This window comes from Triticum aestivum, chromosome 5B, assembly GCF_018294505.1.
Source record: "Triticum aestivum cultivar Chinese Spring chromosome 5B, IWGSC CS RefSeq v2.1, whole genome shotgun sequence".
Lineage (NCBI taxonomy): Eukaryota > Viridiplantae > Streptophyta > Magnoliopsida > Poales > Poaceae > Triticum > Triticum aestivum.
The window spans coordinates 161,989,081-162,016,173 of record NC_057807.1 but is presented as its reverse complement, the minus strand read 5'-3'; the positions used below and the strand labels follow the sequence as shown (position 1 = coordinate 162,016,173).

The 27,093-nt window shown below is 48.7% G+C and overlaps 1 protein-coding gene across 4 annotated transcripts; it reads left to right on the top strand.

Annotated features, from left to right (window-relative positions):
• Positions 1–1,982: 1,982 nt before the first annotated feature.
• On the top strand, positions 1,983–26,425 carry LOC123110914 (uncharacterized). 4 transcript variants are annotated; one of them, XM_044531553.1, is made up of 9 exons: positions 1,983–2,093; positions 3,100–3,841; positions 13,556–14,307; positions 14,510–14,789; positions 14,883–15,104; positions 23,632–23,805; positions 23,925–24,113; positions 24,234–24,347; positions 25,920–26,425. In XM_044531553.1, exons 2-9 carry the CDS (start codon positions 3,140–3,142, stop codon positions 26,220–26,222), a joined length of 2,736 nt encoding a protein of 911 aa, XP_044387488.1. In that variant the 5' UTR covers positions 1,983–2,093; positions 3,100–3,139; the 3' UTR covers positions 26,223–26,425. The 4 variants fall into 4 exon arrangements, with proteins under 4 accessions (XP_044387488.1, XP_044387486.1, XP_044387489.1 ...); XM_044531551.1 differs by having other exon boundaries at positions 2,009–2,213; XM_044531554.1 differs by having other exon boundaries at positions 2,023–2,213; positions 3,013–3,841.
• The last annotated feature ends 668 nt before the right edge of the window (positions 26,426–27,093 follow it).

The window sequence follows — 27,093 nt, the reverse complement described above, 5'->3', positions numbered from 1 at the left end:
AATTTTTGCTACCACAATGGATTTTTGGTTTGTTGGAACAACGCCGATTTTCCAACTTTGCTACCAACTTTATTTGGTATTTGATAGAATCATCATGAATTTTTCGCTACAATCAGCAGAATATTTTGCTGCGATCAGCAAATTGAGGGTGAGGTACAACGTGATCTCAACGACGGGTGCTGCGGCCGGTGGCCGTCGCCACCCATTGCAGCTACGACCAACTTCGCCAGATTTGCAGCCACGGGTGCACCATGCACATTGTTGCATGCATGAAGCCATCGAGAAACGCACGTCATGAGGGCAGCGGCCATTGCTTTTTGTTTCCCTCTGCTTTTGTTGGATCTGATTTTTTTAAAGAAAATGATTCCAGACCATGATCTGACGGCCAGACACGATCAAATCGGACGACGTGCATGGTGACCGGCTGAAAATTGGGCCGACCGACCGGCGTCAACCGGTCACTCTTTTTTTGCTCCTCCCAGCTCGAGGGAATTTCCTATTGGACGCACGATGCGTCATACTGTCGATGTTTCGCATAGGGGGAGACCGAGCGATGGTTCGACTGGGCCGACCCGGTTAAGCTTTCATCGTCCCTGGTTTTGCGAACCTTCTAGAGGTTTCCAGCCGATTTTTTCTGGTTTTGGGAAACGTCTAGAAGGTTCCTGAACCGGGTTTTTTCCTTGTTCTGTTTTTTTGGTTTTTTTTTCTATTTTTTTTCTTTTTTCCTTGTTCTCTTTCCTTTTCTTTGTTATTTCTTTTTTAGTTTCTCCATTTGTTTTTTATTTTATCCTGCATTCTTCATAAAAATGTTTAAAATTTGTTCACATTTCTGAAAATTATTCCGAAGTTTAATTATTCTCAAAATTTTAAAAATGTTCGCATATTTAAAAAAAATTCAAAAATAAAAATGTTCGTTTTTTTAAATTTGTTTGCCTTTCCTACAAATGCTAGTATATTTTCAAATAAAAGACTACATTGTCTGTAAAAAATGTTCGTGTTTTACAAAATTTGTTCAAATATATCAGAAAAATATCTGGTTTTCAAATTTTTGTTCACATATTTAAAAAATGTTTGTGCTTCCATATTTGTTCAGAATTTTTGAAATTGTTCTTCGTTTCAAAATGTGTTCTCAAATTTTAAAAAATGTTCTTGCTTTAGAAAATTGTTCAAAAATTCAGAAAATGTTCATGTTTTCAAGAAATGTTTCTGCTTCCGTATTTGTTCAGGACTTTCGAAATTGTTCTTCGTTTCAAAATTTGTTCTCAAATTTAAAAAAATGTTCTTGCTTTAGAAAATTGTTTACAATTTCTGAAAATGTTCATGTTTTCAAAAAAGTTTGTGCTTCCATATTTGTTCAAGATTTTCTAAATTGTTCTCCGTTTCAAAATTTGTTCTCAAATTTTAAAAAATGTTCTTGCCTTAGAAAATTGTTCACTAATTCTGAAAATGTTCATTTTTCAAAAAATGTTTGTGCTTCCATATTTGTTCAGGATTTCAGAAATTGTTCTCCATTTCAAATTTTTTTTTCTCAAACTTTAAAAAATGTTTTTGCTTTAGAAAATTGTTCACAAATTCTGAAAATGTTCATGTTTCCGAAAACATTTCAGAAATTTAAAATTTGTTCGTGATATCACAAAATTGTTTGCTCTTATCAAAACGAAATCATACGTTCAAAATTTAATTAAAATTTGGAAAATCGTAAAGGATTTTTTACAAACAGTGTTAAGTCTTATAGTTTCTTTAGTTCTTATAGCTTTCTGCTGTATATTGGTCAATCGAGCCCTTCTGTCGTCGTGGCTAGTGCGCACATAAGTCGTAAGTCCTGTGGTCGATTCCCATCCATCGCGTCCTGTAGATTTTTACAATTTTTCACCTGCTATTTTTGGTGCACTGCAATGGGCCGGCCCAATCGGCGCACCGCGACAACGTGCCTGTGTGAAAGGGCAGCGTTTTGACGCATAACGCGTCATATAGGACCTCCCCAGCTCGAGGAGGGCCGGCATCTTATGTCGCGAGTGCTTTTTCTTCCCCCACCCCACCGACAGCCACTACTGCGTGCCCACGAACTCAATCACGCAGCCAATCATTCCAACGTGAGCAGCTCCTCCCATTTCTTCTCTATATACCCCTCTTTCTCTACCCCTCTTTCTCTCTTTCCATCAATCGCTTTCGGCTCCTTGCATTGCGTTTGGATCCCCCCCTGGTAGAATCAGGTGCTTGCGCGCGCGCTCTATCTCTATATACCTCTTCGGTTGACTTGTTTGATTTCTTACTATTACCTTGTTTTCTTACCGAACTCGGTGTTGAGACATTTTAGCATTTAATTTGCATTCTTGTTTTTGGGAAATTTAATATGCATTCAATGCTGTCGTACCGAGGAGTAATTTGGTAGCGGGGTTGTAGCTTGTGTTTGTTTTGCTTCTAGAGCGCTTATACTTCGATCTAGGTGTTACTGTAGATAAGTTTCCCGTCTTTTCTACCTTGAAAAGGCGCCCATTTCTCCATACGGTTCCTTGATGCTTCTTTGTCCAACTTGTTTTTGGCGAACCCGTCTCTCTATGTTACCAGCTAAATGTTGAAACTTTGAACATGGGGTGCTTGCCACAGTTTGGTCAAAGCCATATTCTTTCTCAGATCTCACCGTGCTGGTAGCATAGATTTCCCGTCTTACCTGATTTTATTCTAGTATAGTTAAATTGCTGTGATGTGGAACGCGAAATGCATTTTGTTTCTGTCGTCTAATATTGCGCCGTTTTTGTTTCCTCCGTCAATCGTTGTCTTGTTTGATTAGTACGTATTCTGTTTCAGGGGTCTTGGCAAAAGTGCAGTTTTAGAGATCTTGCTTAAAATGCCGTTTTAGGGTGGCTTCTACAGTTTTTACCTAAATCTTGATCGCCTGGTGTTATTCCCGTGATACAGTGTTGCAAACTAGTTTTTCTTGTAATGTCATTTCTCATAAATTTTGACTAAGTGCATATAATTTCACATGCATCTTTTGTCGATTTTCCACAGAGAATATATTCATCATCAGCATAACAGACTCTTTGTCTTTTATTTATGGTGCCATCAGTTGTATTTATGAGAGGTTTTCATCTTCAGATACCATCCATAAGCTCCATCAGGTTCTAGTGTTTGAGCAATGGTGCTGGGCCTCCGTACTAAGACAAAGAAGGATGCTGCCATCCATGTAGACTTCAACATCTTCATCCAGGAGATAAGCCCATGGCCCCCTTCTGAATCCCTCAAGTCTTTGCGTTCTGCGGTTCTTTTTTGGGAAAATGGTGAGCGCAATTCAGGGAAGACAAACACCGTTGCACCTTCAGTCTGCTCAGGTTCCACAGCGGGGAAGATCGAATTTAACGAGTTCATAAGCATACAGGTTGTTTTTCAGAAGGAGGGCTCATCGAAAAGTGGAAAGTGGCAAAAGAACTTGCTTGAGTTGAATTTATATGAACCAAGGAGGGATAAGCTGAAGGGGCAACATTTGGGAACTGCAACACTAGACTTGGCAGAACATGCACTGTTTCTTGAGGACACTGTTGTTCCGGTGCCTCTCAACTCGAAGAGAAGCTTTAAAAGTAATGCACATCCTATGGTTTATCTTCGAATCCAGCCATTGGATGGGGACAGCTCAAGTGTTTCCTCGAGAGATGCATTACCAAAAGAGGCATCAGCTGATAAGGATTCAAAGGACTTCATGTCTGCAACAATGAGTGAGGACTACACTGAGGATGCTGGGTTTGCTTCCTTCACCGATGACGATGAGGAAGGAACTCCATGTCCGTACCACTCAGATGGAAATGTGCATACAGGTAGTAATAGATCTCAGGACTCTGTCAAGGTAAATACCAAATACAGATCCATATTTAGATGTAGATTGACTCATGTAATAAACTAGAAACACTTGGGTAGGGCATAGGGAGCTTACTACTACCGTCTTGTTTCCACTTTCCGTTACATTTATTAAGTTTTAATTGATATTTAAAGAGGCTTTTTGCAGTACCTTTTACTACTTGCACATCCTATGATATTTAAAGAGGTTTATAAGGCTTGCGCGTATCTCTAGGTTGACAAGTTATATGTCACAAAAAATATATCATTAGAAAGTTCAAATCGTATACTTTCTAATGGTAGAATTTTTAGACTATACAACTCATCTTATGTTGGTCAAATTATTGATCTAGGGATACACACAAGCTTTATAAACCGGAAAGGAGGTACTCGTTGATTTCCAATGGTATTTTGTAGACCTTTTGAGTAGGAAATCGTTATTTGTGGCACTCGTTGCCCCAGTCAGTATGGCATTTAATTAACCTTGAACCCTGATAGCTGATTCTGAATTCACTTCTTCTACGGCCATTCCTTTCTTTCCTTTACCATAGTAAATTTTGGCAGAACAGATCGATTATGATTACAATCAGAGTACCATCTCCCTACACTTGTCAAGCTCTGAACTAACTGAACTAGAATTTGTACTAAAAGACTGAATTTAACAGCAAGTAGTGAACTTTAGGGGCATGTTTGGTTGCCTGCACCAATTTTAGCCTCCTTGCATCTGTGGCCCGGTAGAGCCTGGCTGAGTGATAACAGGCTCCGGGCCATGTTCGGCACCATGTTTGGTTGCCTGCATTAAGGCAGCAACTTTCTCGCAGGCGTTTAGTTGCCCACGTGATTTTTGGCTGGGCTGATGCAGCAGGCTGTGTTTGGTTGCACGCATTTGGCCCGATGTCATGATCTTGCACCCCAATGTGGTGAGCTTACCTGCTACCACCCTAACCAGTGTTACGTACAATCACAGGATAACAACAACGCCACAATGACGATGAATTGGATGAAGATTATCAAGTTCTTCAGCCCACTTAACCCGATTTGATCTGCGCCCTTGCCTACTTCATGATTGCTCTTCTCTTTGAGGACGAACTTGGAGTAATCATCCTCTGCCTCCTCCCTATTCTTAACCCTTTGTAGCAGCTGTTTTTGTAACCGTTCACTTGTTCATGGCATGTCTGCAATGCCATGAACCATAGACTCCTGGAACCCTCTATGAGTACACCACATACCACTTCATCTACCAAGACAGAAGAACAAGATTTCAACAAGCAGGACAAGCAACACAAGTGGAGAAGCACACATGGAACATAAAGAACATAAAAATGCATGATTCATATACCAAAAACCATCACAAGTTCATCCTACCTACTATGGTGTCATTCTACCACCACATAAAAAGAGGGTGTAATCCTACCACCGCAAGTTCACCATCACCATGAGGGGTGTATATATCACCTCATGAAAATATGTAGGCCATCAACAATTTTCAAGCCCTATTGGTAGGAGCTAGGGTTCTACCAGGTCTAGGACGGAGGTTGTAGGGGAAGGAGGGTGCTGGACGAGGTTGGGCTCGCGGTCGCCGGCTGCAGGGCGCCGTCGTGCACGAGGGAGGAGGCGGCGGCGCAAGAGGCAGGAGGCGGCTAGGGTTAGGGTTCGGCTCCTCTGGGAGCCAGGCAATAGAATTATTCTTATTGCTTAATTCCAAAAGAGTCTTACAGCTGTTTATATAACCACGATGCTAAGGAAAATAAGATAACTTGTGGGCTAAGCCCCTAACGAAACCTGCCCAGTGGGCCTCCTCCGGGTATAAGTTACCCCGGTCATAACATCTCTCCCCGCCCGCGCAAACAACTCGTCCTCGAGCTGAAAGTCGGGGTAGTGCTGGCGGAACTCGTCGCGCTGCTCCCAAGTGGCCTCCTCCTCCGGATGGCCATCCCACTGAATCAACAAGTACCACACCCCACGACGTAGCTGGGCCTGCAACACCTTTGTTGGTCCCGGAAGGAGGCACCCATCGGAGGTCGGAGGAAGCGCGGGTGTGGCCGCCAGTGGCTCCCCACGGAAGGGCTTCAGCAGCCTCACATGGAAGACGTCGTGGATGCGAGCACCGGCCGAAAGCTGAAGGCGATAGGCCACCTTCCCAATGCGCTCCAAGACGGCAAATGGCCCGCCGTAGCGAGGGCCCAACTTGCGCTTCGCGCGTGGGTCCAAGGACTGTGTAGAGCGGTGAAGAAGGCGCAGCCACACCCAATCGCCCATCGCGTACTCCGCCTCACGATGGTGGCCGTCGTAGTAGTGCTTGGCCAGCTGCTGGGCCTGAAGGAGGCGTTGCCGGACCTCCGCAAGCATCTCGTCGCGGTTGCAAAGAAGATCGCCCGCCGCCTCCATCCGAGCTGTCGGCGGGTCAACCGGCTGGATGGGCGGGGGCGGTTGGCCATAGACCACCTCAAACGGCGTGGCGCGCAAGGCAGAGTGATAGGAGGTGTTGTAGCGGTACTCCGCCCACGCGAGCCAATCCACCCAAGCACGAGGACGATCACCTGTGACACAACGCAAATACATGGCAATCACCTTGTTAACCACCTTGGAAGTGCCGTCCGTCTGAGGGTGGAAGGCCGTGCTCAGGCGGAGCTTCACGCCCGCCATCCGGAAGAGATCGCGCCAGACATGCCCCGTGAACACCGAGTCCCGATCGCTGACGATCAAAGACGGAAACCCGTGGAGGCGGACGATGCTGTCGAAGAGGCACGTACCACGGACGCAGCAGTGTAGGGATGGCCGAGCGTGATGAAGTGAGCATACTTGGAGAAGCGGTCGACCACCATGAGGATGAAGGACTTGCCGCCCACCTTGGGAAGGCCCTTGATGAAGTCCATGGAGATATCAGCCTAGACCTGAGAGGGCACCTCCAAGGGCTGCAGCAGACCAGCCGGCCGCAGTGTCTCCGTCTTGTTGCGCTGGCACGTCTCACAAGACCGCACCCAGTCCCGGACCAGGGCCCGATCACCGAGGATGTAGAAGTCGTCGCGGAGACGATGGAGGGTTTTCTGCACACCCTCGTGGCCGGCCGAGTGTGCCAGCAGCAGAACTTGGTGACGGAGGTTGTCGTGGTCCGGCACGAAGATACAACGCCCATGTAGGAGCAAGCCATCTGCTAGGCTCCACGACTCCTCTAGGTCGCCAGCAGCAAGTTGCTGCCGAAGGAGCTGAGCGTCCGGCGCGGCCGCGGTGGCCCGACGGATGTCGGCGAAGAGGGCGAAAGATGGCCCTGAGCGGATGCAAAGCGCTGCCCCCTCGGAGTCGCCGACGGCTGCGTCGTGGTCGGCGTCGTGCGAGACAAGGCGTCGGCCACAGTGTTGAGGCGGCCCAGACGATACTCAACGGTGAAGTCGAAGCCAAAGAGCTTGCTGATCCACTGATGTTGCGGCACGGTAGACAGCCTCTGGTCCAGCAAGAACTTGAGCTGTAGTGATCCGTGCGAATCCGGAATGACCGGGCCCAAAGATAAGGCCGCCAATGGCGCACCGGCTGCACCAAGCCAATGAGCTCCCTCTCATAAGCCACGAGCTTAAGATGGCGCGCAGCGAAGGGCCTGCTGAAAAATGCGAGAGGTCCATCGCCCTGATGAAGGACGGCGCCGAACCCCACACCGAAGGCGTCGCAGTTCATGACGAATGGCCGGTCGAAGTCAGGCATCTGAAGAACGGGACCCCTCCTCATCCCAGGCAAAGGCGTCGCGACGCAGCAGGCGCGTGAGCGGGGACGTGATGAGGCCGAACTCCCAAATAAATCTCCGGCAGTACCCCACGAGACCTAGGAAGCCGCGAAGAGCCCGCGGTGAGTGCGGTGTCAGCCAGGCCGCGACGGCCGCCACCTTGTCGGCGTCCATAGCAACCCCCTCGGCCGAGATGACGTGGCCAAGGTAGGCGACTAAAGGCGTCCCGAACGAGCACTTTGAGCGCTTAAGATGAAGATGATGCGCTCGAAGCTCGTTGAAGACGCTGGCGACGTGCTGAAGGTGCTCCGCCCACGAGGCGCTGTAGATAAGAATATCATCAAAGAAAACGAGCACAAACCGACGTAAGTAGGGGCGGAGGACGTCGTTCATCAAAGCCTGGAATGTCGCCGGAGCGTTGGAGAGGCCAAAAGGCATCACCAAGAACTCGAAGTGGCCGTGATGAGTCTGAAATGCCGTCTTGGCGACATCATCCGGGTGCATCCGCACTTGGTGGTAGCCCGACCGGAGGTCGAGCTTGGTGAAGAAGCGCGCCCCATGTAGCTCGTCCAGGAGCTCGTTGACCACCGGAATAGGAAACCTGTCCTTGAGCATCATGGCGTTAAGGGCGCGGTAGTTGATGCAGAAGCGCCACGTGCCATCCCACTTGCGGACGAGGAGGAGCGGCGCCGAGAACGGCGACGTGGAGATCCGGATGATGCCCAAGGCGAGCATGAGCGCGCACTGCCGCTCCAGCTCGTCCTTCTGCAGTTGGGGATAGTGGTAGGGGCGCACTGCAACTGGCGCCGTGCTCGGCAGGAGATGAATGCGGTGATCATACACCCGGGCTGGCAGAAGTCCCTGAGGCTCATCGAAGAGGTCGCCAGGCTGCTGCAGTAGGTGATCCAACAGTGGATGCTCGGGCTCGGTGGTGGTCGCGGCCAGCTGAAGCTACGGCATCGCTGGGGAGGCGCCCCCAACGCCCTCCCACCAGACGCGACGACCAAGACGCCAGAAGGTCATCTTGAGGGTGTCGAAGTCCCAGAGAATGGGACCGAGAGTCCGCAAGAAGTCGACACCGAGGATGAAGTCGAAGCAGCCCAAGTCGATGCCGGCGCACGTGATGGTGAAGTGCTCGTCGCAGATGGTGATGGGCACGTTCCGCGCCAGCCCATGGCACCGGAGGCGGTCGCCGTTAGCCACCGTGACCCGAAGTTGCTCCCTGCCCGTCGGCTGAAGCGCTAAGCGGCGCATGGTTGCCTCGGGCAGGAAGTTATGCGTGGAGCCCGTATCCAGGAGGGCCACCAGGCGCTCGCCGTGAATCATCACCGGCAAAAGCATCGTCCTCTCGTCACGGATGCCGGCTTGGGAGCTTCCCCACGACGTATCTGGGATACCCATTAGTGATTCTAGGCTCACGGTGGACGACCTGCGCCCCACGGTGGGGAAGCTTCAGCACCGTATCGAGCCCTGGCAGGGTCGGTGGCTCTCGAAAGCGGCCGGTACAGTTCTCATTAACTCGTCCCTCTCCAGCCTACTCTTGTTCATCATGAGCTTCTACAGCCTTCCGGAGACTCTTCATCACGAGATCGCCACAGTCCAGGGGCGCTTCTTCTGGGCCGGTGAGGGTGATAAGCAGAAGTACCACATGGTTAGGTGGTCAGAGATCTGCAAGCCTCGCGACCAGGGCGGTCTTGGGATCATGTCATCCAAACGCACGAACATTGCCCTCCTGACTCGGTGGCTTTGGCGGATTGCCAACGGAGAAGGTGGACTGTGGCTTCGCATCATTCAGAAGAAATACCTCCGTGGCCAACCTCTTGCTTTCTGCCAGCGATCTGGGGGCTCCCAGTTCTGGCAATCCATCATCCAGCTCCTTCCGGTCCTCCGGATCGGGACCTCGATTGAGGTCGGATCCGGCACTGCCACACTGTTCTGGTTCGATAGATGGACTGGCGACTTGCCCCTCGCGGCCCGCTTTCCCGACCTGTTCTCCACAGCGGTTGCCCCGCAGATCTCTGTCGCGGCAGCCCTTATTGACTTGGGGCAACTCGCGTTCTGGAGACCTTTTGGCCCGGCCGAGACCGCCGACTGGCAGGAGCTGCTCGACTGCATTGCCTTGCACAAGCCTGATCTTACGACCGAAGATGACCGTTCCAGTTGGCGACTAGAGCCTTCTGGACAATTCTCCACCAAATCTCTTTACCAGGCCATCGCCCCCTCGCCTGGCCATGAGGCGCTCTCCTCCATCTGGGAGATTCGCCTTCCCCTGAAAATTAGGATCTTCTTGTGGCAATGGATTCGCGGTCGCCTCCCATCCGGCGTGGAGGTCCTGAAACGCAATGGCCCCGGTGATGGGCGATGCCCGCTCTGCGAGCCGGAAGAGGACTCGAACCATATCTTCTTCACCTGCGTGTCCGCGCAGTTCCTATGGAGCTGTTTCCGCGAGATAGTGGGTGGAAGCTTGGACCACAACAACTTCCCCGCTCTCTTCGCCGAACTCCAGGCGATCCCATCCGCAGTACGCCACATTAGGTGGCTGGCCATTGGGGTGCTTGCCTGGATGCTGTGGACTGTTAGGAATAAACTTGTGATTCAGCGCATTCCTCTTCGTCGTGCTACTGACGCTTTGTTCAAATGGTCTGGTTACTTGCAGCTTTGCGGCCGCTTAGCCGCCCCAGGGAGAGAGATGCCACCACCTCCATCATCTCCCAGCTTCGCGCGATGGCTCGCCGGATGGCTCCACCGCTTCCCCCACCACCACCGGAACCAGATTAGATCGTCGTCTTCTCGCCATCGCCACTGCCCTGCCGTTTATGTGTTATTTCGTCGTGTGCCTGTGTTGGGCTTGTTGTGTTGTGCCCACAGCTGGACTTGGGTCTGTTGGTGTGTGTGTGTGTGTGTGTGTTGGACCGGGCCGCGGTGGCTTTGTGTGCGTGTGTGTTGCGTTTTGTTGTGACCTTGGTACTTTGTGCTTGGTGGTTGCTTTATTTATAAAGCGGGGCGAAAGCCTTTTTCGGTAGAGGGAAGGGTGGACGTCGATGTGCTTGCTCTCCCTAATGGCGAAAGCCACCTCCTTGACGACATTGGTCATGATGCTAAAGACGCTCAGTTCCTCCTCCATCAAGGGGCCCCTCTTCCTCTTCCTCTCATGAGCAAGACCGTGGTCACCAACAGTAGCCTTCTCAGGGCCATCAAGGATGATGGTCTACAATTCCTGGGTATCTAGATACTCAGGCATAGGCGAACCAAGAGGCTCGCTAGAGCCCATGGCATGCTTGCCGGTACCCAGACCCCAGGAGAAGATGGTCTGCATCTGAAAGTAGTTCTGCGTGGGCCTGTTGAGCTACTCAACATCCTTGGGGCATCCTAAGAAAGGAAGACAACATTGTTAGTTCCAATTGGCATGTTTGATCAAGTGAACAAGTGGTAGGTCCTATGTTACGCTTCCATTCCAATTAACCCAAGACCCTATGCCCTATTGTCCAGGAGGTGGCTAAGCGTCACCATCGGAGCCTCACTGAAACCAAATGATGTCCATGACAACGCTGTAGCGGGAAGGGTGGACGTCGATGTGCTTGCTCTCCCTAATGGCAGATGCCACCTCCTTAACAACATTGATCATGATGCTAAAGACGCTCAGCTCCTCCTCCATCAAGGGGCCCCTCTTCCTCTTCCTCTCATGAGCAAGACCGTGGTCACCAACAGCAGCCTTCCCAGGGCCATTAAGGATGATGGTCTATAATTCCTGGGCATCTGGATACTCAGACATAGGCGAACCAAGAGGCTTGCTAGAGCCCATGGCATGCTTGCCGGTACCCAGACCCCAGGAGAAGATGATCTGCATCTGAGAGTAGTTCTGCGTGGGCCTGTCGAGCTATTCAGCATCCTTGGGCATTCTAAGAAAGGAAGACAACACTGTTAGTTGTGATTGGCATGTTTGATCAAGTGAAACAAGTGGTAGGTTAGCTATCCGCGATGTGGCCTTGGTAGTGCTCTGCCTTCAATAGAGTGGTGAAGGTGTCCTGATCCCACTGTGCGCACTAAGGTCTCTGATTGGACACTTGGAATCATCTCGCTCTCCACTTCCTAAGATGGTTATACACCTGTGTTGAGGCACCTATGTGCCACAAAACTCAAAATTCTGCTTGGCAACAACGTTCAGGTGCATCTCCTTGAGCCCTTATTAGCCCTCAAGCCACTCGTGATGTCTCACACATCTTGTTAAAGACGAAGGTGGACAGGAAAGGCTGCATTTCATCGTGTCCCCCTCCATTTGATCCCCTCATATGTGCCTTTCCAGCCTTAGTGGCCGCCTTAGTAGTTGTCATAGGCATCAACACTAAAGATGGCGCACAGGCCCCTAAAAAATATCTGAATCAGGAGGCATCAACTGAGATATCGGTTGGGAGTCCTCAACATAGGAGAGAAAGATATGGTTCTCGAACATAACAATGGCCTGACTAAGGTCCTTGGTGGTCATGTCCTACAATGGTTAGCCTCAGCACTACTGAACAAAGACAATGCATACTACACATGGACTCATCATCAAGCTCAACACACTAGCACATCTAGCAAACTAGCACTGATTGATCATGAAGGTCAACACACTACCACGTCTACCATACTAGCATTAAAACCGACATGGAAAACATGTACATCTACCACAACAGCATGAACATCATCAGTGCCGAGAAGCAAAACCTACCATGCTACCAAAACGGCACCACTAGCATCTAATCTACCACATCCTCACACAACATCATGAAGAAACACTTGCAAAGTCTACCATACTACCTACAGATCTACTCCTACCATGGTCACAGATATAAGGTCTAACGAGTAGGGAGCGATTGAACTTGCAACCATCGGAGGAGCAGGGAAGAGGCAGGGAGCAACTCGGAGAAGAGGAGGACGAAGGATCGCTGCCGCCGACCGCAGAAGATGACACCTCTTACCTGCTCGTAGGTGAAGGAGAGCTCGAAGGGGGGGGGGGGGGGGGAGGATGGTGGCGGGTGTGTGGGCGGTGAACAGAAGGGGTCTAAATAGGGTGAGGGAATCGGCAGGAGGTGACTGAATTCCTCCCGCCGCTTTTTTGGGATGCGCGCAAGCTCACATCATCTCCCCGCTTGCACGAGCTCGGGGCCTCCGTGTAACGCCCCGGACACACTCGCCGGCGGTCGTTACTCCTGGCGAGATCTAGACTGGCCCCACAGATCAATACTAGTCTTTCCTGCGCACTTTGTCCTCACTCGTGCGCACCGAGGAGCAACTTCCTGGTCGGTCACCCATCCTAAAATTACTCCAAGCTAAGCACGCTTAACTTTGGAGTTCTTTCCGAATGGGCCCCCGGAAAAGAAGGAATTCCTTATTGATATGAGTAGTCTATCATCCCTATTAAGCCAGGCTATCACACTCCGGCACAAGACTGAAGCAAAGGATGGGCCAGCCCAGGCCAAGCCCACCCCGACCGGCCCGACCCGACTCTTGTACGCCTGGCTCAACCACCTATATAAGGCAAGCCAGGAACCCTAGATGAGGAGGGGAAGAAAGTTGTAATAGTAGTTACACCTCACCGGAGAGCATTCCGCCTTTGGTGCCCCCCACCCAAGATAATCTCAATAACAGAAGCAGGAGTAGGGTAATACTACCGACATTTTGAGCACTAGTACAAACTAACCTGAACCTTTACGAAAATAAATGCCCCATAACGATTTGAGGGTACTGTATTAGTCTCTATTTGACATTCCTTTGATTTTGTACACACTGTTACTCTCAAGTCAAGCCATAGCTGCTGGAATGGTTTTATTGTACATTCCATCCTCTGTCTCTTGCTTTACTAACTTCATTGAGTAAGCACCGTGTGAACACATCACGAGATTCACATATCTGCCTACTACTTTCAGTAAGAATGGTAGTGGTGTAATTCAGTTCTGTTGTTCATTTTCTCTCCAATTAACTATATAATCTGCTTATTTGCACCATCTCAATGTAGTCTGAATTTTCCAGGGGAAGGATGCCAGGGTATTTGGCAATGAAGGCACCAGCTCATCATTAGATTCCCAGCGTGAAGTGCCATCTTCCAGTACAAAAGTGCGGAGTGAAGAAGTTGAAAAGCATCCAATTCAAATGCAAAAGACAACCATCCATCCAGGGACAGATTTACCGGGAGAAGAATCTCCATCTATTCCACAACACAATGCTCTCAGAACTGGTCGTAAAATGTCTTTTGCTTATGGTATGGCTGACTCCAACCTGAGGCAATTTGGCGAGAAAACTTACAGCACTTTAAATAGTGATAGAGCTAAGAATATGAGGTTTAGTATGAGACTTCCAGATATTAATGGAAGCACCATAAGTAAGAAAGTTGATTCCCAGAAGGAAGAAGTGAAGGAAGTTGATTCAGAAGATATCTTGATCGCTCATGATACTAAGAACAGTGCTGTTAATGGAATGCAAGCCCAGGCACCAGTGCGTATTTCGAATAATAGAAGTGACAACAAAATTCGAGAACTTGAACGTAAGGTTGAGTTGCTTGAAACTGAGCTGCAAGAAGCCGCTGCTTCTGAGATAGGCCTTTATTCTGTGGCTGCTGAACATGGTAGCTCGGCAAACAAGGTCCATACACCTGCACGAAGGCTCTCTAGGCATTTTGTTCATGCATTTAAAAACTGTCCGAGAGAAAAGATGGGAAGTGCAGCAAGAAGTGCTTCCTCTGGGCTGGTTTTTGTTGCAAAAGCTTGTGGATACGATGTCGCAAGGTGCATAGGATTTTTCCTCTTATGTTCAGGTCTTCATATTTCAAGGAATGGCTACTTTTTGGGGTGGAATATTCGATGAACTGATAACCATTTGCGTGCACAACTTTATTCTCTTGCATTATGTAGAGTGCAGTACTACGCTATTACTCCAGTAATTTTATGTATTTTGATATCTGTATTCTTCCATAATTTTTCCAATCAGGCTGAGTTTCTGGTTGTCGAACTGTGTGGTGCTGCGAGCAATTGTTACTGAAACTTCTAAGCAATCGGACATTGGAAATGACATTAATGCTACTGATTATAGTTCAAAAACTGCACCGAGGAGAAATTCCGCATCGATGTGGGAATCGCTTAATCGGAAGAAAGGGAATTTCCTTTCACCTGAGTTTGATAACTGGGAAGATATTGATACGTTTATAGCTTCACTAAAGAAGATTGAATCATGGATATTCTCACGGATTGTAGAGTGCATTTGGTGGCAGGTTTGTTTCCTTATTAGTTTGAATCTTTATTGCATGTACTTTTGTCTGTAAGAATTTCTCAAATTTTGTACACTACAAAATCTTACTTTGCAGGCATTTACACCACATATGCAATCTGCTTATATCAGTACTAAATCAATGACTGGTTTGAATGCAAAGAAATGTTACGGAAGGATTACTGTTGTGGGCAATCAGCAACAAGCAACCTTGTCAATAGACATATGGAAGAAGGCTTTCAAACAGGCATCAGAGAAGATTTGCCCTGTAAGGGCAGCTGGACACGAGTGTGGGTGCCTGCCTATGTTGGCCAAGTTGGTGAGCTTTGTATAATTGATATAACTCGCTCATGTTTCTTGCTTTACATATATAAATGCATATTTCTTGCCTTGGAAGGTACTTGTGATTATCAGATTGGATAATAAATTAGAATCAGAATTTCTGACATTTGTTATGAGATAGTTAGTTTTTAGAGCAGAGAATAAAATAAAAAACTAGCGTTTTTTAGTTTCACCACAACTCACGGTAAACAGACTCCAGCTACTGTGTGAGCATCATGTTTATTATCTACAAACTTTGGATCTTGTCCAATACGTATATGTACATAATTTGACCCTTAAATTCTTATGATAATACTTACTGCTTTTCCAAAAGTTGCTAATTATGCTGTTTATTTTTACATTTCATACTTAAATTATTATATTACTGAATTAAATAAAACCACAACTTCACTAGGACTGTTAACCTTTTACCACATCTTTTGAACCTTTTTTCACAAAACCATAACTTGTGTTCTAATTAATTCACACAACACCAAACTACTCTTTCTTGGAACAAACTGGAATATTGGGCCCAGAAAACTGGAATTGCGACTCAGAAAAAGTCGAGCCTGCAGTTGCCACTAGTGACTCAAGTCGACACTAAGTTAAGTCGACATTTTTTTGCGACTCATCGACTAATTGATGACTAGTCACGACTAGTCGCGCGACCCGAAAACCATGCACTGGAGCAACCTTTCTCCTGTAGATAATGGAGAAAGGACTCCATGTGGATCTATGCTTGGAGTTGTTGTAGGAGAATTCGGCAAGCGGTGAAGCCAAATGCCATTGTCCCTTCCTTTCTTCACAAATGCAACGGATCAGATTACCCAAAGTTTCTTCACCACTTTCGTTTGTCCATCTGTTTGTGGATGGGCAGTGTTAGAAAATTTAAATCAATGTTCAATTGCTTCCACAAGGTGAGATAAAATGGAGCAAGAAACTTGCTATCATGGTCTCAGACGACAGACCTTAGAACTCCATGAAGTCTGGCCACTTCTGGAAAGAATAGGTATGCCACATGATGGGCATCTATATTATTGCGGCATGGAATGAAATGAGCCATTTTAGAGAATTTGTCCATGACCACAAACACAACATCACTCCCTCGCCTTATTCTTGCGAAACCGAAGACAAAGCCCATAGAGATATCCCTGTGTTCTGGACCTGGCCTTTGCATGTTTGACATATGGGGCACTGCTAAACAAACTTTTCGGCATCTCTCTTTAGTTGTGGGCAAAAGTAACAAGCTTCTAAGTTAGTGATAGTCTTGTCGCGTCTAACATGGTCACTGAGATCACTTGCATGGAGCTCTTTAATCAGTTTGTCACCATCGTTTTTGAAGAGATGCCCATCTTGCACCAAATATGCTGCAACAACTCCTTTATGTCACATAGAGAACCTCTTGGGATGCACAAACTATCATTCTTGAAGAGGCACCTAATGGCTGGCCCTATATGTGCTTTACCCAAACATGGCCAAAGTCTCTTGCATCCTCATACAACTCCTTTATTTGATACATGCCTGGAGGTTAAGAAGTCAAGAGACATGCATGACAACTCAAAGCATCGGCCACTCAGTTGGTTACTCCAAATTTATGCACAATGAGATAGTTAAACCTCTCATATGCTGCACATCTTTCTAGCATGCGATCAACATGCTTTTGGTTTTAAAATGCTTCAAGGATTGATGGTCAGTGTAAAACGAAATCTTTAGGCAGCAAATAGACTTCCCAAGTTTTTAAAGCTCGAAAAACTGCATATAATTCTTGATGATAAGTACTTCATTTTTGCCTAGCTTCGCTTAACTTCTCGCTAAATCAAGCAATTGGCTTCCTTTCTTGAGATAGAACAACCCCAATGCCTACTTCACTTGCATCACACTCCAACTCAAAAGTCCTGTTAAAATCAGGTAGCACCAAAATAGGAGCTTGTGAGAGTTTTTGCTTGATCTCATTGGTACTAATTTCGGCCACTTCTGTCCATTGGAACTTTCCTTCCTTCACACGGTAATTGGTGTCCTGATAGTGTTGAAATTCTTCACAAATCGCAAAGTTGCAAAGGCCATGAAAACTTCTTACCTTGAGAATGGTCTTTGGAGTTGGCCATTCTCGGATTGATTCAACATTAGAATCATCAACATGAATACCGTCACATTTACGACAAATCCTAGGAATAGAAGTTGTGTTTGCAGGAGAACACATTTCTTCAAGTTGCCGTAGAGCTCATTTTTGTTTAGTACTCCTAGCATATTCTGAATGTGAGCAAAGTGTTCATCCTCGTCCTTGCTATAGAACAAAATATGTCATCAAAATAACCACAACAAAGTGAGATAAAATGGGTCGAAGGACCTGATTCATCAAGTGCATAAAGGTACATAGTGCATTTGAAAGTCCAACTGGCATGAACATCCATTGAAAAAACCCTTACTTTGTCTTGAAGGCTGTTTTCCATTTATCCCCGGGCATGATGCAAATTTGGTGATATCCGCTTCTTAAATCTAGCTTGGTGAACGCTCTTGCTTCACTAAGCTGATCCAATATATCATCCAGGCAGAAAAATAGGAAATTTGTACCTTACAGTGATCTTGTTGATGGCTCTATTGCCCACACAAATGTGCCAAGATCCATCTTTCTTTGGTGTAAGCAGGGCTTGTACAACATATGGGCTAATACTTTCTCGAATGTGCCCCTTTTGCGGCAATTCCTCCACTTTCTTCTTCAATATACCATGCTCTTTTGGGCTCATTCTATAGTGTGGAAGATTAGGAAGACTTGCTCCCTAAATCAAGTCAATTCTGTGTTAAATTGCTCTCATCGGTGGCAGGCCTTGTGGCTCTTCAAGTATGTTTTGAAATTCTGCTAATAAGCCATGTACATTTCCTGGAATTTTGATAGCCGAGTGCTCTTATCCTTTTACAACAATTGCAACACACAAATTTGCCTCCTTCAAGTCTTCCATAAACTCATTAGAGGTGTGGGAGATGGTTGACATACTTTTTCCATCCTTCTTTGAGGTATTACCATTAGTTTTGTATGGTAGAACAATCATATTTCTCTTGTTCCAAATGAAAGAGTATGCATTTTCTTTGCCCTCGTGTGTAGTATCCACATCAAATTGCCAAGGTCTCCCAAGAAGTATATGGTTGGCATCCATGTCAACCACATCACACTGTTGAAGTGTATATGTGGATTGCCTAGCCCTTTCCATCAGTTCGGACTTTTGGTTGCGTTGGCTAGTGCATGAAGCAACATGATATCAGAGCCTAAGGTTCTGAGTTCATGTCATGCTTTTGCGGTTTATCCAAAATTTGATGTTGCCCCCCTTTGTGTGCACGTATAGGCCTCTTGAGCCATACGTCTCAGTCTATTCATGGGTTGACTTCTCGCATCACACGTGAGAGGGGGAGTTAAAGTGTCTATGTGTGATATCCTGGCTTAATACAGATGATAGACTACTCATATCAATAAGAAATTCATTCTTTTCCAGCAGCCCATTCAGAAAGAACTCCAAAGTTAAGCGTGCTCAGCTTGTTGCAATTTCAGGATGGGTGATTGAATGGGAAGTTGGTCCCAAGTGCGCACAAGTGAGGACAAAGTGCGCATGAAAACTAGTGTTGATCTGTGGGGCCAGTCTAGATCCTGTCAGGAGTAATGGCCAGTAACCGGCCGGTGTGTCCGGGGCACTACAAGTTGGTATTAGAGCCGACCCTCGCGGTTACACGGATGTTTGCGGGTCAGGTTGCGCGACCATGTTGCGCATGACATTTGTGGCACGTCGTGGCACACGACATGGCATATGTGCCGGATCGGACACACAGACGTATGTGCCACAGGGAACGTTCATGTGGCCCGACGAGGATGTCGATTCCTTTGAGTGGGGTTGTATGTGATTGCCTGGCTTAATAGGGATGATAGACTACTCATATCAATAAGGAATTCCTTCTTTTTCGGGAGCCCATTCAGAAAGAACTCCAAAGTTAAGCGTGCTCAGCTTGGAGCAATTTCAGGATGTGTGACCGACTGGGAAGTTGGTCCCAGGTGCGCATGAGTGAGGACAAAGTGCGCAGGAAAGACTAGTGTTGATCTGTAGGGCCAATCTAGATCCCGATAGGAGTAATCGACCAGTAACCGACCGGGTCCCATACCCGGGGTACCTGACGTAAGGGAGCCCGGCCTCAACCTTGAACAGGGCCCACCAGGCCCAAGGGATACCAGGGAGCCCTAGGGAGGCGAAGACGATACGCGTGTTCCCCAAGATGGAGGGTGGCAGCCGAACCAATCTCATCTACCCCTCATGTGAACCCTAGGCCTCTCCTATCTATATAAAGGGAGGCCTAGGTCCTCACTCAGAGGGCAATCTCATATCCAATTCTCGGTAGACATCCAGTACACCATTGTAATCCTATGCACGAGGTATCCCCTCACCATGAATAACAAGAAGAAGCAGGATGTAGGGTATTACTCTTTGGAGGCATGAACCTGGGTAAATTGTGTGTGCAGACTTCGTCCCGGTACTTTTGATCTCGTCATGAACCCTACCGGAATTTGCTCCGTCAGTTGACGCGCCAGGCACGGGTGACGTTGATCGGAGAACGAACCCGACACGGAGAATCAAAAGAGACCGGCGATCTCTCGCCAGGCCATTGCCTCACTTTCGGCTCTTTCGAGCTGGTCGCTGATGGACCAGGGCAGTTCCTTGACATCTCGCCTTCAAGCCTCGTCAAACGCGTGTATAATAAACTAGGGCAGGCCCAAGGGGTCTATGATCGCCCTGATCACCTTGCATGGAGACGCATCGTACGACCTCCATGGTGCTATGAGACCACTTGCGGGACCTCCGTTAACATGATATTCACGGCGGTAGACACGCGCCGAAACCAGAAACTCGCGAGACGCGCGATCTACGCGACGAAGGACGCAACTAGATCCCGCTGGTCCCCTACGCGACGAAGGAAGCAACTCGTCCATCAGCACAGGCACAACAGCGAGACCCCGCTGTTCCATGCCGCTGAGACCCGCCGTTGTCGACGTGTTAGATGCAATGCCGCTCCTCCTTCGCGAACACCACCTACAACCACTGGTCCCATCCCCTCCACCTGCAGATCCTCTGTACTCCCATCCGAGCCCCAAGGCCCCTGACGACACCTACAGGAAGGTCACGACGTGAACAGCGCCGCTGCCGCCAAATCCGAAGAGGATTGAAGGTTTTCACTCGGCAGGAGATCGGGGTGGGTAGATTGGGCCCTCAGCTGCGCCTTCATGAGGAAAGCGGCACTCATGGGCGACGCCGCCGCCGGGCCAGCCAGATCGGCCAAGGTTTCCCCCGGACCCAAGGTACACCACCAGGGCTCACAATCGTCAGAGCCTGCAGCCGCAAACCACCGGGACGACGAGAGAGGCGGCAGGAGAAAAGGGAACCTCCAGATCTGACACCACGACAACAACCCGCTAGAGGATCACCGGCCACCCGATCCAATCCCCGGCAGCCCACCTGCCCCGCCGCGCCCGGACGAGGAGGCTAACCCAGGGGCCCCCGCCCCGGATCCAGGACCCTCCACTCCAAATCAGGCAAAACAGAGCCAGCCCGCCGCCACGTCCGCCACTGGGTCACCGGTAGGCCGCCACGCCGCCGCGCTCCAGATGGAGGCCGCCGTGGGCCAGATCGGCGCAGCCGCCATCGATCGGGGCCTCATCCTCGAGATCGGGGATCCCGCGCATCCTGAGCCCGGAGTGAGAGTGCGATCCCTCCGTTGCCGCCGTCGCACGCGCGGGCTTAACCCGGCACCAACCACCGGCGGCGGCGGAGGGGAGAGCGGAAAGGAGGAGGACCGGCGGCGAAGGGTTGTGTTGTAGGGTGGAGACCCTAAGTGGAGATCTTTCACGAATTGGAGGGGGATCCACGACAATATGATATCTTATCACTAAGGTGCTCAAGTTTTCACGAAGCCCGTCAATACTCAGATAGCTAGTCTCGATAGGTATGGAGGTAATCGCAAAGATGGTGGGGCTATCAAAGTGTAATGGCAAGGAAGGAAAAGTTTATGAAGGAACGGATACCTTCGTCACACTTATCTTTTCACGAAGGCGGTGGCAACCGGCCTTGCTTCCAGTTGAAGATGGTCACAAATGATGGATGATCGTCTTTGGATGTGGAAGCTCGTGGTGGATGTAGTCGATGGAACGATACAAGTGTCCGATGGTGGATGAAGATGTAATTGTCCCTAAGTAGCCGAAAACACCTTAGGAGACTCAAATCACAACTCAAACAACCACAAATGCAATAAGAACCAAAATGGGTTAGGTTGCGGAAGTTTTATGTGGTGGTGCAGAAGTTATGGCGGGAGGGCCTATACAAAGATGTCAAAATTCGAAAATTTTTATGATGGCAAATGATGCTGTTTTTATTTTTGTGGGATGGAGGATGTCAATAGCTACAAAACGAGCTAAAGAACGCGAAAAACGGACTCCGGATGAATTAGTTATGGCCGAAACAGTTTTTGGAAGTGGGCTGAAACTGGAGGGTGCGGGCACCCAGGGGTGGGAGGGTGCGGGTGCCCGGGGTGGTCAGGGAGGTGGGCGGAAAAGTGGCCCGGGGGGTCCGGGTGCCCGGTGTTATGGGGTGCGGGCGCCCGGGGTGGTCAGGGGGTTTGGGCGAAAGGTGCCTGGGGGTTCGGGTGCCCGGGGAAAAGTGGTCCGGGTGCCCGGGGTGGTCAGGGAAGTTGCCTGGAAAAGTCCCAGGGATCCGGGTGCCCGGGGTAAAGGGGTCAGGGGGTTTGGGCGAAAGGTGCCCGGGGGTCCGGGTGCCCGGGGAAAAGTGGTTCAGGTGCCCGGGGTGGTCAGGGAAGTTGCCCGAAAAAGTCCCGGGGGTCCGGGTGCCCGGGGTAAAGGGGTCCGGGTACCCGGGGTAGGCCGAGAAGACTCGATTTTGAGCGAAATTTTCAGATCTCGAACTAGGTGCGGAAGAACTCGATTTTAAGCTCCAAACTGGATGGGGAAAAGAAAAATTGGGGCTAGGGAACGCCAAGGGAGGTAGATCCACTTCCCAAACACTAGATCCATTGATCAAAATCAACAAGAACTAACAAGTACCAACAAACTTAAAGAAATTGGTTTGGGGCTCTTTTTGTGAGGAATTTTCGAATTGGGACAAAAACACACAAAATTAGGCTAGAAAACGGTGGGGGAGACTCCAAATTCGTGATCAACGTGGCTCTAGATACCATGATGTTGTAGGGTGGAGACCCTAAGTGGATATCTTTCACGAATTGGAGGGGGATCCACGAAGAACACGAAGAACACAAAGAACAAGAGGGGAAATCACAAGAGAAACACTCAAGAACAAGTCCAATCACACATCCACTAGACCAACAAACACATGAGATTCACAGGTACAAGAACAATCAAAGGGAAACAAGATACATGGTAAAGTTCATCCCAAATCCAAAGAAGATGAGGTCTTGGTGATTCACTTGGAGAATCCTTCTCCCTTAGGAGGTCTTGATGACCCTTGGGATCCTTCTCCATTAGGAGGCCTTCTACTCCAATGGAGTCTTCTCTCTCTCAAGAGGAATCCCACAAGGGAAGATACATGAGCTAAGCTCTATGATTTGTGTCTATTCTTAGCTAACCCTAGAAATGAGGAGGAGAAGGAGTATATATAGGTCCAAGGCATGAAGAGACAAGTGAGGGCGAAATGGGAAAGATACATGGGCCAAAGACCAATACATGCGCGCAGGCAAGTCCGGGCACCCGGGGTAAAGGGCGTCGGGTACCCGGAGTCGAGGCGTAGTGGGTGCGGGCACCCGGGGTGGACAGAGGGGCCGCGCCCTTTGTGGCCGTCGGACCGGGCACCCGGGGCATAGGAGGCCAGGCACCCGGGGTGGTCCGAGGCCTCCGGTGCTTCGCGTCTTGGGGCCCCTCTTCCTCCTCCTTCTCCCTTCTTGGATGATGTAGATGTTCTCTTGCGCTTGAACTCCTCCTCGTCGTCGATGAAGCTCATGTAAAGTAGTATACCATCCTCGAAGGGGTCAAGTGAACACGTGTAAAGGAGATGATTAACCTTTATGTATGTGAAGGAGATGTCGCACGTGTCACTTGCCGAACGGACTCTTAACATGGTGATGTCCGTAAGATGTTCCGCATCAGGTTGGGTCCCCTCGGCCGTCCGTGCGGGGGAGGGGGGGGAGGGGGAGGGGGGAGCGGTTGTGGGGGTCTTGGAGTTTAGTTGTCTTGTCCTCGCAAAACTCTCGGCCTTTAAGGCTAGAGCTTGTGCTTGATCAATGGATCATATTTGTTGCATCATCAATCGATCTTGAATCTGTCAGAATTGCCGTGAATTGTCTGATTTGGGTTCCTATGAATAATTAGCGCATTAGGTGCAGTTTTGTGTAAAAATCCAACAGATGAGGCAAATTGTTATAACGTCTTGTATCCTTGATCAAAGCTAGACGCACCGATAACGAGTACATACTGATTTCATAGATCTTTTGTACCTGTACTAATTCCGAACAGTATTGCTATTTGATAGTTGATGGAACAGTGTATAGCTAGATTGGATATAGCAATGTTCAATGCTATTTTGCGGGAGTCAGAAGATGAGATACCGACAGATCCCATTTCTGACCCAATAACTGATCCTAAGGTTCTTCCCATCCCATCTGGGAAGTTTGGCTTCGGTGCTGGGGTCCAACTGAAAAATGCTGTAAGTACAATCATGGGCATATCGAGGTCATACCTAGATCAGTAGTTCTTGTTTATATGATTTATTACTTGCTATCAAGATTCGAGAGCATCAACTTATTTCTGTTATGGTGTTGGTAGATCGGCAGCTGGTCCAGATGCCTTACTGACTTGTTTGGTATGGATATGGACGACTATCCAGAAGTTGAGAATGGGGATGGTGAAAATGGCATTGCTGAAACCTACAGACCCTTCTATCTTCTAAATGCATTAAGTGATCTCCTAATGATCCCTAAGGATGTGCTCATGGAAACCAGTACCAGGAAAGAGGTATGAGTTCATTTGTTATTAAAAAAAATCAATTTAATAATAATTTATCTACATGAACAATTTAGTTGTCTGGTCAGTTTGAAGTTATTTATTATAATGCTATCTTCCATATTTTCACAGATTTGTCCCACCTTTAGTTCATTGATTGTCAGGAGCATACTTGTTGGCTTTGTACCAGATGAATTTTGCCCAGACCCAATTCAAGATTCCTTGCTTCAGGCTCTAGAATTGGAGGTTAGTTTGTTGGATCTTTTGATGCAATGAGAATTTAGGACATATGTTGCTAGTAAGCCTAGTTACTCAAAAGGTTAAACCGTAACTTGCTTTGATTGCCTGCAATCTCACAAAGCTGAAGAAATCATATAAATTACATGACTATAACTCCATCTAGCTCCTATTTTGCGTGGGATAAGCAAACTAAGCAACTGAAGGCCAGAGCCTGACTTTTTAGATTTTTTTTGGGGGGGGGGGGGTCCTTTCATACAACCATACAACATGTGTACTTTTAAATCTTCGAATTCATTCTTCACTTATATCATTTGAAATACGGACATCGAGAAGAGTTTTGTTACGATGTACCACAGAAAGTCAGAGCCCCCAGAGTCCCAAACAATTTATCCATTTAACTGAAGCTAACTATGAAAATGAACTCCTTGCAAATTAGTATTCTTTTAAAGGGATTGGGAAATAATTTGTGGAAACTGTAGTTATTTCGGACAATGTAAATATGTTTTGTTTAAGGATGTAGCTTCCGATTATAGGTTACTAGTTTCAGGAGGAACTACAACTAGGTTGGTAATTACCAGCATTGGAAGCATATTTACCGAAAAAGGCTTTCGCCCCGCTTTATATATAAAGCAAACCGCCTAAGCCAAGCATCCAACAAGGTTCAACACAAACACACACACACACATAGGTCTCACAGGAGCACAGAGTAATCATAAGGGTTAATGCTGAGGGCACAACACAACAAGCCCTGAGAACAAAACACACACTCAACACAGCAACCCGAGCAGCATCTAGTCGGGCTCTGGTGGAGGGGGCGGCAGCAGGGGCGCCACGCGGAAGGCCATCGAGCGAAGGTCGGCGAGTAGGGTGTTGATGACGTCCCGGTCCTAGGGGTGGCTAAGCGGCCGCCAAAGCTGCAAGTAGCCACACATTTTTTAAAGATCGCGTCAGTCGCACGTCGGAGAGGCACTTTCTGAATAACAAGCTTGTTGCGGATGGTCCAAAGCGTCCAGGCGAGGACCCCAACACACAGCCATCTAATATGGCGGTAGTGAGGGAAGGAGGCGTGGATCTCCGCAAGTAAGTCGGGGAAGTTGGTGTTGCACCACTGTCCACCGACCGTCTCGCGGAAGCAGGCCCACAGGAACTGGGCAGTGGAGCACGAGAAGAAGATGTGGTTAGCATCCTCCACCGTGCCGCACATGGGGCACATCCCATCGCCTGGTCCATTACGCTTGAGGACCTCAACCCCAGAGGGGAGGCGTCCACGGATCCACTGTCACAGGAAGATCCTGATCTTCAGAGGCAGGCGAATGTCCTAGATCAGGCTAAAGGGCTCAGTGGCTGATGAGGGTGCGATGGCGGCGTATAAGGACTTAGTGGAGAAGCGGTCAGAGGGCTCCAGACGCCAAGTGAGGGAATCCGGGGTATCCTCGACGTCCATCGGCATAAGGGCGATGTCCTGGTCCATCGCGGAAGCATATTTATAACAAACTAAAAATCAACAAACTGTCATCATCACCTCCATTTAGAGTATTGGGCCATTTAAAATAAGCAAACAATCTTTTGTGTTGGCAGGATCATCTGGAGAGCAGTGACAAGGGCATACGGGCGATACCATGCAGTGCTTCACCCATCTTGTACTCTTACCCTGCACCTGGCACAATCCTAAGCATCATTGGTGATCCTAGGAAGAGCGGATTGGCAGTCCTCCGCAAGTCTAACACGAGTGATGACGAGCTCGATGAGCTGAGCTCGCCATTGAGCTTCATCTCCAAGGCGCCAACGAATCCGCTTGCCAAGCTGAAGCAGATCAGCGGCTCAAACACGGTGAGATACAGGCTCCTCCATGAGGTGTGGAAGCTAGACGACCAGTACTGACTTCCTCTTATGTCCCTGACGTACATATGTGTAAGCTACCTTTTTTGCCATATTGTATGTGTGATCTTTCACAAGCACCGGAGTGGGTGTGATGGTACTACATTATCAAAATAATTTGGCGCATTTAGAACACAGTGTTTTTCTTCAAGTAGTAAGCTACCTGTGAACATCAACGATGAATAGATGAATCAGGTTTGGTATAACTTGACACGCCGGAATTGGCAAAGGTAGCGAGACGTGTGTCTTCTTTCGTCGTGTTGAGTCCATTAAACACCTACTCCCCCCGTCCCTAATATTAAGTCTTTCTAGAGGTTTCAATATGGACTACATACGGATGTATATATACGTAGTTTAGAGTGTAGATTCACTCATTTTGCTTCGTATGCAGTCCATATTGATATATGTAAAAAGACTTATATTTAGAAATGCAAGGAGGCCTCACTCTCCTCCCGCCGTCGCCGGCAGGTCCTGACGGGCAAAGACCGGATGGCGTGGCGGCGGCGGGGCCCTTCCTCCTCTGCTCGTGGAAGGTCGGCGTGAGGCGGCGATCTCAGATGGCGGTGCTGGGCGGCCACGGGGCCCAGCGGCGCGGCTGTGGGGGCGTGATGCAGCGGCGCGTCCGGCTGCTGGCTGCGTGCTGTTGCTCTGCTTCCTGAGCGTGGTGCGGCGGCTGCGGAGCTCCTAACCTGGGACGAGGCGCGCGGTCGGCCTACCGGACGGATCTGGCCGGGTCTGGAGGTGGGGGGGGGGGTCTGCCGGCGACGCGGATCTGGTAGTTTTGGCGACAGTGTGCTCTCTGGATGCTGGCTCTTGGGGGGGGGGGGGGGGGGGGGGGGGGGGCGACGCGGATGTCCTGGGCGGATCGGCCGGT